We start from the raw sequence: 16,172 nt of genomic DNA on the forward strand, positions 1-16,172 counted from the left end.
TTTAAATCCTATTTATTCAGGGCGTTGACCTAGAAGATCTTTGCCCCCTACTTTGCACCATATTTTATAAACCTGCATGTATTTGGAAATTGTGGAAGTGTTAAGTGTTGAATGTGAGGATAGGAACATTAAGGACGACACAAACACCCAGTCCCGAGGCCAGGGATATTAATCATGTAGGCCTACAATCAAAAACCCCTGACCCGGCCGAGAATCAAACCTGGGGCCACCAGGTGACAGGCAGACGCGTTGCCGCCTACACCGAGGGGCTGGACATATAACAAACTTACATGGATGTTGTTCTACTATAGGGCAACATATACAAACAAAATTTCATATACAGTAGCATTACTGGGGTATTTTTGGGATGGGAATAAGGATACTTTGTCCAGAATCTTTTGGGATTCCTCCTGTTATGTACATTTCTTTTATTAGCTCATATCGATTGTCTTTGACTTTATATCCTATGGCCTGTAAGATCTCTGCAGGGATTTCATCTGGTCCTGAAGCCTTGGTATGTCTTAATCTCTCAAGAGCCTTGTCAAATTCTTCTCCGAGTATTGGTGATCGTAGTTCATCAACTTCCACTTCATCCTCATTTTCCAGGACATCTGTAGCTAGAATTCCTTGGGTAAGTTTTTCTGTGTACTTCTTGCAATGCAGATCTACTTCATTTTGTTTTCTTGTTCCATACAATGTTCAGTATTTTCTTTCTTGTTCCAAATTGTGTTTTTTATCTCAGCGTATATTCTCTTGCTGTTACCTTTCATCATGACCAGGTGAGTTGGCCGTGCGGTTCGGAGCGCGCAGCTGTGAGCTCTCATCCGGGAGATAGTGGGTTTGAATCCTACTGTCGGCAGCCCTGAAGATGGTTTTCCGTGGTTTCCCATTTTCACACCAGGCAAATGCTGGGGCTGTACCTTAATTAAGGCCACGGCCGCTTCCTTCCCATTCCTAGGCCTTTCCCATCCCATCGTCACCATAAGACCTATCAGTGTCAGTGCGACGTAAAGCAAAATAGAAAAGAAAAAAATTTCATCATATTTTCATCTACATCTTTACACTTCTTTTCGTACCATTCTTCTCTTATTCTCCTTGCTTATTCTTAACCAGGATAATATTATGATTCATCTCAAAATTGCCTCAGAATATTTTTTGTTGCATTTATCGTTAATCCTAAAAATTCATGCCTGTATACATGCCTGTTCAAGCCATCACAGTGCATTTAATCAAACAATTCTTTTCTCATAGATATTTCTGGACTAGACTTGATCCCACTATTTTGCTTACTTTGTATGTCTTCTTCTGAAGGTTTGCATGCTGGCATTACTGATAGTCAAGTTGAAAATTAAGAGATAACACTAAGAAACACAATTACCATCACTGTGATGAAATAAATTGTCAGAGCCTTTGCAGGTGAGGTTATAAAGTCTGATGACTATGGCTGGAAATAAAATTTTAAAAAACAAGGCATCTAGGTAAGAGGCTGGCATACAATCCCTACACTGGGGACCTGGTATTATCCCAAGTTATATTATCTCTTAAATTACATTCTCTAAATAGGTACCATCAAACGGGGTGATTTCGGACGGTTTTGTTGTTATTTTCGCCGTAACTCATGAAGGGGATCTTATATTGTATTGTTTTCCATCTTAATAATGAGGAATATATTCAATTAATACAATACCCTATAAACGAAAAATATGTGCCAACACATGTTTTCCTGAGAAAACAAGAAAGAGTGACAGAATTCACCCTGTACATCAGGGTGATTTCGGACGCACATGCTTTTTAAACCACTGTCCGAAGTTTCAAAGCGTATTACGTGATTTCGGACACAAATAGTCCTTTATTTTAATTCTTCGTTCTTTTTGCTTTAGTGTTGTGATATTTAAAGTGTTCTGATATTTAAAGTGTTCTGAGGGTGTCCAAAACATGACTAGCCGGTTAAAATCATTGCAATGTTAAATTTAATGTGTTACTGATCGCTTAGCTTGAAGCGCGCAGAATAGTTTCTATATTTACCCATAATCGCTTATAAATGCTTCACACGTTAATGTTTTGCGATATAAATGACTTTCCGTAATTGTTCACTATTAAAACAAATTATTTCTGCAAACACCCAAAACACAAATTAAAAACTTAAATTGGGCCGATGACCTTCGATGTTAGGCCCCTTAAAACAACAAGCATCATCAAAAACTTAAATTCTCACGCACACATGTCTACAGTAATCACGTAAATCTGAAACAAATAAATGCATCTGTGATCTGTCCATTCCAGAGCAGCCAATACTGTTAGGCAGCAAGGAAGCATGCAACAATATCAGTTTAGCTCGTTGGTTGCGACACACTACTGCGCTTGCGCAAAGCTCGCAAACCAGAGCTCTAGCTAGCGCGGTGTAGATCTACTGTATAGTTGTTGACTGTATTCCGAGACGTCAGTAACGAACATTCATTTTTTTCAATTTCTTTTAAACATACGGTAATTAGGTTAATATTTCTTCCCAGTTATTGATGATTTTACATTACATTACTGACGAGTTTATAAAATAAAACTTTAATAGCATTGGATAATAATTATCTTGACTGCTTGGATAAAAGTTTTCATCCCATGCCCGGACACTTATGACGTAGTAGTAAGATAAGAGTCTAGTGATGACAACTGAGACATCGTAAATAATTCGCCTGAATAATTCCGTGGAAATCTGCGTTATCGTCTTGGATTTCACTTCGTGCGCAATAACACAGGAGCCGGCCCCATGGTGTAGGGCTAGCGTGCTTGCCTCTTACACGGAGGCCTCGGGTTCAATTCACGGCCGGGTCAGGGAATTTTACCTGTATCTGAGGGCTGGTTCGAGGTCCATTCAACCTACCTAGCCGGTATTTCCTGGCGACGTTGCCGATAAGCGATAACTTACAGCCTTACGTATTTCAAATGGGAACTCATAATATGTAGGTGGTGAATAAATAGTACACTGTCTCGCGACCACGTTGTCAAACTGCCGATAGCCTACCGGTAAGCATAATATGTAGGTGGTGAATAAATAAACTGTCTCGCGACCACGTTGTCAAACTGCCGATAGTCTACCGGTAAGCCATGCGTCGTACATATACCGGTATTATTTATTTATACGTTGTGCAACATGTCGCAAACGTGACTGTGTTGCCAAATTGCCCATAAACCATACACATATTTAAATTGCGCATTCATGTGCAACTTACGTTGCAGTTCCATTTACCTTTTAACCAGATTAGTGAACAAAATTTGGACGTGCGACGATTATGTAATTAAAGGTTTAAAGTCCGATTTTTGTATTGAAAATAAAGGATGCGACGATTACGCGGTGGCGACGATTATGCCGTGAAATACGGTACTACTGAAGAAACATTCTAAAGACCGGGCGAGTTGGCCGTGCGCGTAGAGGCGCGCGGCTGTGAGCTTGCATCCGGGAGATAGTAGGTTCGAATCCCACTATCGGCCGCCCTGAAAATGGTTTTCCGTGGTTTCCCGTTTTCACACCAGGCAAATGCTGGGGCTGTACCTTAATTAAGGCCACGGCCGCTTCCTTCACATTCCTAGTCCTTTCCTGTCCCATCGTCGCCATAAGACCTATCTGTGTCGGTGCGACGTAAAGCCCCTAGCAAAAAAAAAAAAAAAAAAAAAAAAAAAACATTCTAAAGTAGTGTATGGAATGTTTCTAACAGGCAGGAGCTATTGTTTGCTAGCTGGGTCAATTCCTGGAAACCGGGCTATTGTTTACACGGAAGCAGAAGTAATTCTGCAGTTATTTGTCATTGTTCTGATCTCTCTCCTTCGCCCTTCACTCTTCCACCTTCAACACACTGAATGACCTTGGTCATTAGGGAGCTTCAGTCATTCAGTTCCTTTCAATATGCATAAAACGAAAGTCTCAATTTGTGGGAAGTTGCAAAATTTTGTTCGCAAGTTCGGTGAAAACATTTTCAGTACGGATGGAGTGATATTATTCTGTAAATTGTGTGAGGTAAAAGTTACTGCCGAAAAATGCTTCTCTGTGCAACAACACTGTAATACTGTAAAACATAAGAATTGTGTAACTAGATATTCTGCACTCAAATAGGCAACGTCTGCTATTCGAAACCCCGACATCAAGTTCACAGTGTTCACAATTTTCACAAGATCTCTGCAAGATGATGGTTTCGTCCAATATTCCTTTAAAGAAACTTAACAGCCGAAGCTTCAGATAGCTTCTTGGAAAATATACAAAGCATCCTGTTCCCAACGAATCTACTCTCAGGAAGGACTATCTGACCTCTTGTTATGAAGAGATGTTGGATATAATAAGGCATGGCGTGGGAGACAGTAAGATATGGGTTTCAATAGATGAGACCACAGATGTGAATGGAAGATATGTAGCAAATGTGATTGTTGGCACGTTGAAGGAAGACCGGCCTGGAGATACATTCCTCCTGACATGTGAAGTGCTAGAGAATACAAACCACTCCATCATTGCTGTTCTCTTTGACAATTCAAATAATCTGTTGTGGTCAAACGGGGCAAAGAGAGAGCACATTTTTCTATTTGTAACTGACGCTGCCCCGTATATGGTGAAGGCAGCCAAAGGACTTAAAATGCTATACCCGAAAATGATACATGTGACATGTCTTGCACATGTTTTGCATAGGGCAGCTGAAGAAGTTAGATGTAGCTACCAGGAAGTTGATAAATTAATATCGAACTGTAAGAAAGTGTTTGTCAAAGCTCCACTTCGCGTTCAGAAATTTCTAGGAGAAGCACCTTCACTACCCCTACCTCACCGGCCAGTTATAACGCGATGGGGGGACTTAGCTTGATGCAGCAGTGTACTATTGCAACAACTTGGATGTCGTGGAGAAGATCGTGAGGTCGTTTGATCCTGCTGAATCGTCCTCCATAAAAACCACTCAAGATTTATTTTCAAGCACTACATTAAAAGTAGACTTGGCTTACATAAAGTCCAATTTTAATTCTTTATCTGGAGCAATCATGCAACTGGAAATTTCAGGTGCAGAACTAAGTGATGCACTGGATGTTGTAAAGTGCGTTGAACAGGAATTAAAGCATGCAAAAGGAACAATAGCATCTAGGGTGTGTAGAAAATTAGAAAATGTACTGGAAAAAAATAGCGGACTTGTGTACCTGCGTGGAATAAGTGACATTCTTTGTGGAAACCCTTCATCTGCAGATTTCCAGGAATTTTCTCCAAGTTATTTAACTCTATTCAAATACGCTCCCGTTACATCGTGTGATGTCAAAAGAAGTTTTTCTCGCTACAAGACGATACTCAGCGACAACAGGAGGGAATTCTCATTCAACAATCTTAAGATGCATGTGGTCATAAATTGCAACAATTCTGATAATGGAGACTAAATCAGGTATGATAGTTTCATTCAAATAACATATGTTTTGTGTATAAATTAAAACTGATTGAATATTGAACAGTGAAAGTAACTGCAGTGTTTGTCTTCCACAGAGTCCGTTCTTGCCTAGGAGTATGCAGCGTAACCTTAACGATTTCATGAAATATTCATCATTTTAGTTGATTTTGGGTTAAAGATTTCGAAGAATTAAAACTTTTTAAACTCTAAATTAATTCCAGCCTGTAGCAGTCGTAATAAAAGTGTTTCTATGTAACGTAGATGCTATTCATTAAGTCATATTTTGAATTTTATACGTCATATTTTTTTTGTTTTTAGGTCATAAATGCATACATATTTCATACAATTTTAGGTCATAGAAATCCGCCCCCTACTGATTGATATTTATTTTCTGACAAGGTAAATGTAAAATTTTCCAGTCTAAATTGAAATATTAATAGTTATAAACTGCACAGAAACCCTATTGAAAGATCTTAATAATTTTTCTTAAAAACGATACAAATCTTAATGCAAAAATGTCTATACAGTGAACATATAGCTGCAACGGCCTATAATTCTATTTTCTCTGAAAATAAGCATTCCTCTCTTCTCAACTTGAGCTGGAAGTATTTTTGAAGTTTTTTCTTTAGCTATTGTATCCTCTTCAGGGATGTTAGGAAACAAAAAAACTTTTCTGTTGCTTTTATGTGGGTGCAAGTATTTGACATCCACATCCCTTGAACGAATACTTCAAGCCAGGCCAAAATACTGCCTCGTATGCTCTTTGCTCCTCAAACTTGTATTTATAATCTGCAACAAGGAAAGCCTCTTCTTGCAACACCAGAACGTCATTGCCTTCATTGTGTGGTTCATTGCATTAATCCTCATTGCTGCTGCCAGCGCTTTCATCTCGGCAGAAGTCAGGCCAAAAATCGACTTCCTAGGAAGAACATTTTATTTGCGGCGGCGGGAAGTAGTAGGCTGTGTTGGTGCATGGCCGGAGGGTGACTGAGCTTCCTTAAGCATTTCCTTCTTCCTCATTTAGCACTGGTTATCTTCCCATTTTTTGGAAGTACTTTGTGCGCTTCATTTTGTAGGGAGGACCAAGGCATACCATACAAATCAAATGCCTTCCTATAAGACAACTTGCCACTTTTAATATAACATACGGCTTTTTCTAATGACCTTGGTTCGTAATTACACCTTGAAGCAACTTCTTTCTGTATCTGATAATTTCTAGGCATTGTCCGAAATCATCCAGACTGCTTTCAATTTTTAGGACAATGTGCATAAAACACTATTTTTCACTAAATCACACCAAAATTTCACAGCAATCGTTTATAAACACTTCAGTCAGTTGATCTCGCTAAGAACCACAGTTATAATGCATCCATTCCGGTCGCGGTAGTCGAAAGTATCCACTTAATGATAATGCATGAACTTTCAACAATGCCAGTGCACACGGGAAATTTTCCAAAGTATGAAGTCGACTCGTAAAAAAAATGCGGAACACGGGAAACATAACCTCAAGATCAAACTCAAACGCGCACAGAAGTGCTAAGCAGCGGCGGCTCGTTGCTGTGCAACAAAATACGGCCAATCTACCATACTGTCCGAAATCACCCCGTTTGACAGAACATTATTCCATTCACATATAATTGTCCCCAAACAAAACTATTTACTGATGTTAATAATCCACATGTCTGCTTCAGATACCAAATCTTCTATATGTTTCTGTTTTAAATCCCACTACTTGTGTTTAACTCTGAGTTTATATTTTTGACTGCTTGTTTTTCCAGATTTCATCAAAACGAAGGTGTGATAGTGTTGGGTGCTACCAATAGAAGGGATGACCTCGATAAAGCTCTGCTTCGTCCTGGTCGATTTGATGTCGAAGTCAATGTAAGTACTTATGTGAGTTGCACGGATTATTTTCAAAAGAAATTCCATAATGTCACATTTTTCACTTTTGCTCAACCTCTTGAAAAGAGTAGCTAAAAATGTGATTCTTTTTTAAATTTTATATACACAGAATATGTTTCATTCAATCAGTTTTTTTTTTTTCAGATTTAAAAAAATTCTGAAAATCTTTACAAGTTTGATGTATAGATGTGTTTACTATTCATACTCTTACTGTATTGCTGAAAAGGAAAAAGAAATTTTAATTGTTGAAAAGATGTAACAGCCAAGATAATTGACTGTACTCAGCCTATAATTCAAAAAAGAAATTCTCTGCTTTGTTGTGATGTCTCATTTGTTAGAATATTTAGCTTACGAGAGCTATAGGCATTGTGTTTGCGTTGCATTCAGGAGATGGTAGGTTCGAAGCCCACTGTTGGCAGCCCTGTAGATAATTCTTCATTGTTTCCAATTTTCACACGAGGCAAATGCTGGAGCTGTACTTATATTAAGGTCATGGCTATTTCTTTCCCAGTCCTAACTCCTTATACCAGCCTGACCAAAATCACATATGCTACAGTGCACTACTGTACTTTTTTTCTTGTAGCGCCTATTAAGATCATTTTATGATCTCCAACCTTTCCGTCTTTATCCTCTGCGACATCTATGGTTATGAAGGCAGTAAATGGTGCATGTCTTGCCTTATTCATCTCCCGTTCATGCATCTCCATTTTGAACTATTCTCTGCCCTCTACTACGTATGCACTCTCCTCCCTTTAACTTTGCCTCTTCTCAGCTGGTAGTTGTCTGCCTCTCGTTTGACATCATTCTGTAGCGTAACATGTGGCTTGCATCAGCTGTCCTATCAACTCGGACCTTGTCGACTTCCTCCTCTCCTCTTGTGCATTGGAGCCTGTCCTGATCCTGGAGAGTTCCTGTCTTGTTGGGTATTCGATTAGAGACCTTACTTCAGAAGAGCTAGTTTCTTCTCTTCTTCTTTTCTTCTTCTTAAAATGAGGTGAGAAGTCGACGGAGGTATTTATTTTCATATACCATATTTACTCGTGTATTAGACCCCCTTGCGTATTGGATGAAGATGAAGAAAATGAAAAAGATAAATCTCTCATATAAGACCCCCCAACGTAATTAGTCACAGAAGAACATCCGCTTCGAAGCAGGTACAAGTCTTATTGCAGTTCTGATGACATCGCACAAATTTGCGAATAGTTTCGTCCGTACGACCTACGCAATGAAAACGCGTCGAATCCATGCGGTACATCTGTGTTACGTAGTTAAGAAATGTGCCTCCATAGCGTAGGTCTAGCCTACTGCAGCTTTGATGACATAGCACAAATAGGTGAATAGGCCTAGCTTTGTGTCCGACCCGCACATTGCAAGCATGCATCAGTCATGCTATATGTCTATGTTTTGTAGTTAATAATGTCTGCCAGCGTAATGGTTAGCACAATTAGTTGCTGTTCTCAGGAGTCTGACTTCGATTCCCGGTACCGTACTGCCAGAGATTTACGAATGGCAGAAAGGTTGATATGCGGTAAAAGCGGTACATGTAACTCCCCTCCACTGGCGGTGTGTCTAAAAAGAGCTGTACCACCTCGGGATGAGGAAATGAGTTTACTTTAGTTGAGAAATATTCGTGGTTGTTGCTGTTTATACAGCAGGCGAGATCATTAACAAAGTGGTCATTTAATATCTCGTAACTCGGGCCAATATAGGTAAGTTATATATTTGGAGAGAAGTAAGTTTAAAACGTGATAAAAGCTATCCAATGAAAACAATTATTTTACTCGTCTACATACCTAACAAATAATAATAATAATAATTTTATGTCCCCACGTACTTTATACGATTTTCGGAGACGCCAAACAATACACACTAGGGTAGGCGTTAATTTAAAAAAAGAGACAACGAATGTACGGAATTAAACATTATCATAATAAAACGCATTACCGCCACACCTGTAGATATCCATAAATGCTGTATATTTTCCTGTTATTTATTTTTATTCTTTCCGTCAAGGAACTTTTGGCACTATCAGGGCGATAATATACCTAACGTAAACAATGTGGTCTGTCTTATCTCATGGACAGCTGTTTATGTAAATCCTGATGTGATAAATGTAGAGAACAAGCATGAAATATACTTAAAAATAGGCTCTGTGTTTGAGGAGCCGCAGTTATCAAAAGAATGTCTCCAGTTACTATGTATTACATTCGGAAGTACAACTCGTAACATATGCTAGTTATCAGCTGATGGTTTGGCATGTCGTCTACAGCACGGCTTTATTCTGAAGGAGTGGCTTCTGCTACATATACACCAACTGGGAATATCAGAGACCATCTCCAGAAACCATTTGGGAATAGGTTTACACTGTTTAGACTCTATAGTCGGGAACAAAATTATTTTTAAAAGGTTCAAAAAGACGGAACCTCGTATGCTCTCGATTACAGTGCATGGCTCAAAGAGAATGCTACTTGCTAGTTGCTTTACGTCGCACCGACACAGATAGGTCTTATGGCGACGATGGGACAGGAAATGGCTAGGAGTGGGAAGGAAGCGGGCATGGCCTTAATTAAGGTACAGCCCCAGCATTTGCCTGGTGTGAAAATGGGAAACCACGGAAAACCATTTTCAGGGCCGCCGATAGTGGGGTTCGAACCTACTATCTCCCGAATACTGGATACTGGCCGCAATTAAGCGACTGCAGCTATCGAGCTCGGTCAAAGAGAATGAAGCATGGCTGACGCGACTGACGAGATGGCAGTGAAGATGACGTCACTTGAATTGCCGACACGCCGGTAGCAGGGCAGGGAAGTTGGCGGCGCACGGCGATAATTCAAATGAAAGCAGTGATGAGATTTAATGTGTGGTAGGCCTACTGCTGAACTGACAGAGACAAATGACTGGCCATTAAGTTCTTTTGTATCAATATTTAATTATATGATAACACAATACCCTTATCCATTTTTCTACGGGGTCGAGTATGAAGTGAGAGGAATCTTTGTAGCGAGTTTTTACGGCCGTATGCCCTTTCTGACGGCAACCTCACCAGAGGAATTAATGAGATGTAACGGATGACGTGATATGACTAACTAAAACGGACTTTTGTATGTACCGTAGGCCTAAAAGTCGTGTTCACCATTCATTGTCTTTTTACATTTAGAAATACTGCCTTCGGACGAAAATAGCCAGTATAACTTAAATACATTCTAAGTTTGTTAAATAATAGTATAGAATATTTACACGTACAATTTATAGCTCTTCATCGCCTAGAAGTCATGTGTTTGCTGCACAAAATTTTGAGGTTATCGCATATTGGACCCCCCTTTACTGTTTTTTGGCTGTAAAAGTGGGGGGGAAAGGGGTCTAATACGCAAGTAAATACGGTATGTATTTCTTTCTATCAACATTAGTTCCTTTATGAAACCTCTTCTCAGCCCATACTGGTCTACGGTTATCTAACTAAATATTGCTTATTTCACACCATTTAATTATGGGTTCAGACAGTTGTGGGAGTGAAAATCTGTTACGATCCACATCTAACCTATACCTTGCTTTTGGAATTTACCGTGTAACCAATATGAATTGCTACAGAATGGAACACTATAGGAATGGACAGATAAAGATCATCTGTTCAGTCTGGTGAACTGCTTGGGAAGGATAAGTTTTAACGTCTGCCACTTAACTCGAGAGACCTTTAGTGTGTGCTACATGCTTCTCTGGAACTTGTTACTGCTATTTCACCTTGGACCTTTAAAATCCGTTGTTTAAACCTCAATGTATCTTGTTCTCTCCCCTGCTCATTTTTACCACCCTTTCTATTACGTAAAGATTTTTTGTAAGGTTGAAGGTTGAGGGAAGTTGTTATTGCTTCCCGTTTTATGATATTTGTGGGAAGAACAAAATGTAGATCATATTTAAGATTTTATTCAATGCAAGTAATTTTGATAGTGTAAGGTGAAATGTCTGTGATATTTCATTATATGTGTTAGTTCTGCAGGCACAGCTAAGTACAGTAGAAGTCCGCTATAGCAAGTACGGGATATAACGAGAACCCTATTATAACATCAGTTTTCTCCTGTCCCTTCAAAATTCCTATATTAAACTATGTATTATCCTTCAGTTACAGCAAGAGCCCTATCACTGACACATCCGTTATTAGAAGCGATTCAGCGTGCGCAATTTTTTTTTCATTACCGATATTTATGCACTCAGCCATTATATTGCATGCAGTTGATCATCTTTGGTATCGTTTCCTCGCTCTATCAACTAGCGAGCTCTCTTGTCGACATTCGAAGGCGATTACAAGTAATAAATATCATTGTAGACTGTTTTGGACATCTGATTATGAACTTTAAAATAAGAATAATAGTTAACACCACCTTTCTAATACTTATCTTTCCTTATATTTCGGAAATAAACATAACACCACCTTTCTAATACTTATCTTTCCTTATATTTCGGAAATAAACATTACAACAGGCGTTGTAAGATGGGACATGTTTCGCTTAACAGTCGTAAGCATCATCAGCCAAAATAAATCTTAGCCTAAAGTTAGATCAGGGCCCCGAACCTAGTGTCCTTAAAATATATGGTACCCTAAGAATCAACATTTACATATAGAAAATCAAATAAGCTTAAAACTAGTGTGAAAAAAACATAGAATGTTACAACATGGCTAAGAGAAAAACACACAATCGTGTTGAAACAGAGGATAAAGACAGAAAGTACAATACAGAGCTGGTAGGGAAATATTAAAAATCATTAGGATATCATTGCTACCAGTCAGTCAATCAGAATGTTCAAACATAAAACAAGAGTGAAAATATATAAGAGTGTTCATCATGGCTAAGTGAAAAAAAAACATGTAATCGTGTTGCCAGAGGTTAAAAACATAAGGTACAACACAGAGCTGGCAGTGTAATAATCAATCTCATAGCTTCCAGTCAGTTAAGAAGAATGTTCATACATAACAAAAAATGATTATATTCTTTTGAATGAAGAAATAATTAAATCTCACTCTTGTATAGATAGGTGAGACGGGCAAGAGAAATCGCATATTGTAGCAGACATGGAGTAGTAACACTTCAAACAGGATTGATCATGCCTGAAGCCCGTTATAAGGTAGAGGCCAATATCCACTTCATCCAAAACAATGGTTAAAGCTGAATAACAGGTGTCTTAACTTTTATTGGGAGTTCAAGATCAAAACGGAAAAAATAAGATGCCAAGTGCGTGAACTGAAATCTGAAAAATGGAAAAAGGAAAAAGATATACTCGGGCCTTGAAAATAGGGTGTTCAAAATGGAAGTCTAAGATCGCTTACCTCTTATGTTGGATGAGCGTTGACTGGAGATATGTTTTCGCAATAAATGCATAAATAACTTATCTGATAGCAGGTGTTAACACGTTAAAAATAAAGGCTGAAGTAAATGATTGCTTAATTTTAATTCTAAATACTGCAATTAAGTAAGAATGGGATGCACCTCATGATACAGCAGAGTGCATCATTTATTTTGGAGGTTAGTTTATATTTTTTCACATCTGGTTAAATTTCAGAAAGGCTATTACCATGTAAATTTATAGCGGAAGGTTATCATTTCTCTACTGGGGCTTGAAATATGTTTTTATGATACATATAGTTCGGTTAAGTTAGGTTAGGTGACGCTGTTTGAATAAGAAAACTCAAACGTTTGCCACAAAATGCGGTCGATCATTTTCAGAACGGTATGGTTTTCTTGCTATGTGCACTTGCGAGCTCTATCGTCCACATTCGAAGGCGATGTTGGAGTACACGAGAAGGAAACTAGTTGGTGAAATAAAAGAGAGAAAGATTCTATTAAATATCAAAATCAGTCGTCATCGGTAGTTACTTGTTTCCGAGTTTACAGATTTCCTGGCTAATAGCTCACTTCAACTCACAGCAGTTTGTGCTTAAATTTCCAGTGACTGTACAGGCCAATTCTTCTGTAGAACATACGTTACCGACAGCCTTGGGGTATACTGAGGTCTACCAAGGGGGGATACGTGTCGTAGGCTTTGGTCCGTCAGATCGCCACTGCTAACTATCAACCATGCGTTAGTCGTTGTATATACTTCCTCACCTCATACTTCTTACTTAATTATATAGATAACAGTGTGTTGGTATTTCACTCCTGTTTACTTCAACATCCTTGTAGGAAGACACTGCAGGACTGCTGTTATAGTAGTAATACAGTTTTCTTTTTATACGTAGATCTGCTAAAAATGAAATGCAATCTTTCAGATTCAGTGTTCTCTTTTGTTGGTCGGAATCGAACCCGTGATCATGGGTCGGATACCAACACTGATCTCCCGAGGAAGCTAATTAACCAGTGAACGATGGGTACGACCGCTATACAATTCAAAATTTTATTTAATAATCATAATAATGGTGCATGACATATGTATAGGCTTGGTGGTAACCTAATGAGAATAAAATGAATGGTGAAGACGTCATAAACGTCCAGTCCCCAAGCCAGGGGAATTAACAGTATGACGGGGTTGATTATGAAAATTGAATCGGAGCCATCGGACCAAAGGCAAGCATTCTATCCATTTAGCCACAAAGCTGGACTTTCATTTGCTAAACCTTAGGCTACCATCTCCACTGATCAGGTGTTGAGTATTGGCAGTGGCAGAGGCCAGGGCAGTAGCTTGTGAAGCAGCCTTGACAATACAGCATGCTTCTCCATTGGCTATTTGCTGCAGCTCAAAACACTGAAGGCGTGGTGTTCACTAAACCAACCATCGAAAAGGGGTAACCTAAGCCTAGTGTTAGCCCACGTCTTGACCCTAGCATACGCCACTGGTACACACCGAACAATATTGCCGATGCCGATGAAACTTTTTTTTTTTAATGCCGAGCCCAAACGGACTTATGGTTTTAAAGGAGAGAAGTGGCAACCGGGAAATCATACCAACAATATTGGGGGGGGGGGTGTAATTGTACTGTGTTGCAATGCACATGGAAGCGAGAGACATCCTCCGCTCTTCGTAGGAAAGTTTGATAAGCCACAAATTTTTAAGGGCATCAGGTACTTTCCGTGCAAGTACAGGATATCTAAAATGCATAGGCTACAGTACAGTAATTCAATGAATAAAGTACTTGCACAGGAAAGCAAGCATACATTTCTACTTCTCTTTCAATCCTGCTTTTGTTTTTTCTTTCATTGCATGAGGTTATGTTTTTCAGCGAGTTAAAGAAGTACATTATTTGAATACTGTACCGGGCGAGTTGGCCGTGCGGTTAGGAGCGTGCAGCTGTGAGCTCGCATCCAGGAGATAGTAGGTTCAAACCCCACTGTCGGCAGCCCTGAAGATGGTTTTCCGTGGCTTCCCATTTTCACACCAGACAAATGCTGGGGCTGTACCTTAATTAAGGCCATGGCTGCTTCCTTCCCATTCCTAGGCCTTCCCTGTCCAGTCGTCGCCATAAGACCTATCTGTGTCGGTGCAACGTAAAGCAACTAGCAAAAAAAAAAAAAAAAAAAAAAAAAAAAAAAAAGAATACTGTAAGTGTACATTGTTGAATACATTTCGGAAGTAGCTTTTTCCATGGCATTTGAAAGGTTTAAACCCTGAATCAAGGTTAATTGCATGCAGTAACATGTCTTAGAGTATTTTGTGTCACGGCAAGGGTTGGCATTTCTGAATTATGAGTTGGCAGTTAATTCGAAATCACGTAATTCTAAGTCCGATTTTTGCATCCCAACAACTTCAAATTAACATAGTTTTCTTTATTTGCTAATAATGCTAGATCATCAGCAGATGCAAGACAATTTAATCGAATATTCCTTCCAGTCTTAACAGTTGGTGGACATACGGTACCTTACTCCATTCATGCATAATTTTTTCCAGCACACAATTGAACAACAACTGAGATAAATTTTGCAGGCATGAGATACTAAACTAATGATGCAGTAGTTTTCACACTTGTCAGCATCAACTTTTTTGGGAATAGGTATAACAACATTCTGCCAAAAATCGGATGTCACTTCTCCTGTATCGTACATCTCACACACTAAACGGAATAACCTATCCATGCTCGTTTCTCCTAAGGCAGTCAGTAATTCTGAGGGTATGTCATCAATTCCCGGTGCCTTGTTCCTACATAGGTCTTTCAAAGCTCTGTCAAATTCTGACCTAAAAATTGGGTCTCCCAGGTCATCAGCATCAACAGCGTCGTCTTGTTCCAGAACCAAATTATGTACATCTTCACCTTGATACAACTGTTGGATATGTTCCTGCCATCTTTCTGACTTGTTTCCTTTCCCTAGAAGTGGTTTTCCACCTGAGCTTTTAATATTCATACATCTTGTTTTCCTTTCTCCAAAGGTTTCCATATCTGTCCTGTATGCAGCATCTACCTTTCCTAGGTCCATACAACCTTCAACATCCTTGCACTTCTCTTTCAGCCATTCTTCCTTAGCTGTCCTGCACTTTTTATCTGCTTCATTCTTTATTCACTTGTGTTCTTTTCTACCCTCCTCATTTTTTGCATTCTTGTACCTTCGTCGTTCATCAATCAGGTCTGGTATCTCTTGAGTTATCCATTGTTTCTTAGTTGTTCTTTCCTTTCTTCCTAACTTTTCTTCAGCAGCCTTACTGATCTCATTTTTCATGACTGTCCATTCTTCCTCTACTATGTTACCTTCAGCCTTTTCATTTAGTTCCATATTCCTTGAAACAATCCCTCACACTCTCTTCTTTCAATTTGTCTAGATCCCATCTCCTTTCATTCCTTCCTTTCTTCAGTTTCTTCAACTTCAGATGGGATTTCATGACCAACAGGTTGTGGTCAGCATCCATGTCTGCTCCTGGGAAAGTCTTGCAATCCATCACCTGGTTTCTGAATCT

The 16,172-nt window shown here is 39.2% G+C and overlaps 1 protein-coding gene and 1 pseudogene across 4 annotated transcripts in view; both read left to right on the forward strand.

The window, feature by feature from the left end:
- Positions 1 to 16,172, forward strand: part of YME1L (ATP-dependent zinc metalloprotease YME1L) — a 138,254-nt gene that overhangs the window by 90,462 nt on the left and 31,620 nt on the right. For all 4 annotated transcript variants that reach the window (XR_010860163.2, XM_067146883.2, XM_067146881.2 and 1 more), the window contains one exon: positions 7,178 to 7,280. Coding sequence is in view for 3 of the 4 variants with exons in the window: in XM_067146883.2 (XP_067002984.1) it covers positions 7,178 to 7,280 (103 nt within the window). In the remaining variant the exon portion in view is untranslated. The remainder of the gene's footprint in view (positions 1 to 7,177; positions 7,281 to 16,172) is intronic.
- LOC137500938 (uncharacterized) lies at positions 4,173 to 5,391 on the forward strand (annotated as a pseudogene).

The sequence above is a fragment of the Anabrus simplex genome, chromosome 5, assembly GCF_040414725.1.
Source record: "Anabrus simplex isolate iqAnaSimp1 chromosome 5, ASM4041472v1, whole genome shotgun sequence".
In the NCBI taxonomy this organism is placed as follows: Eukaryota; Metazoa; Arthropoda; class Insecta; order Orthoptera; family Tettigoniidae; genus Anabrus; species Anabrus simplex.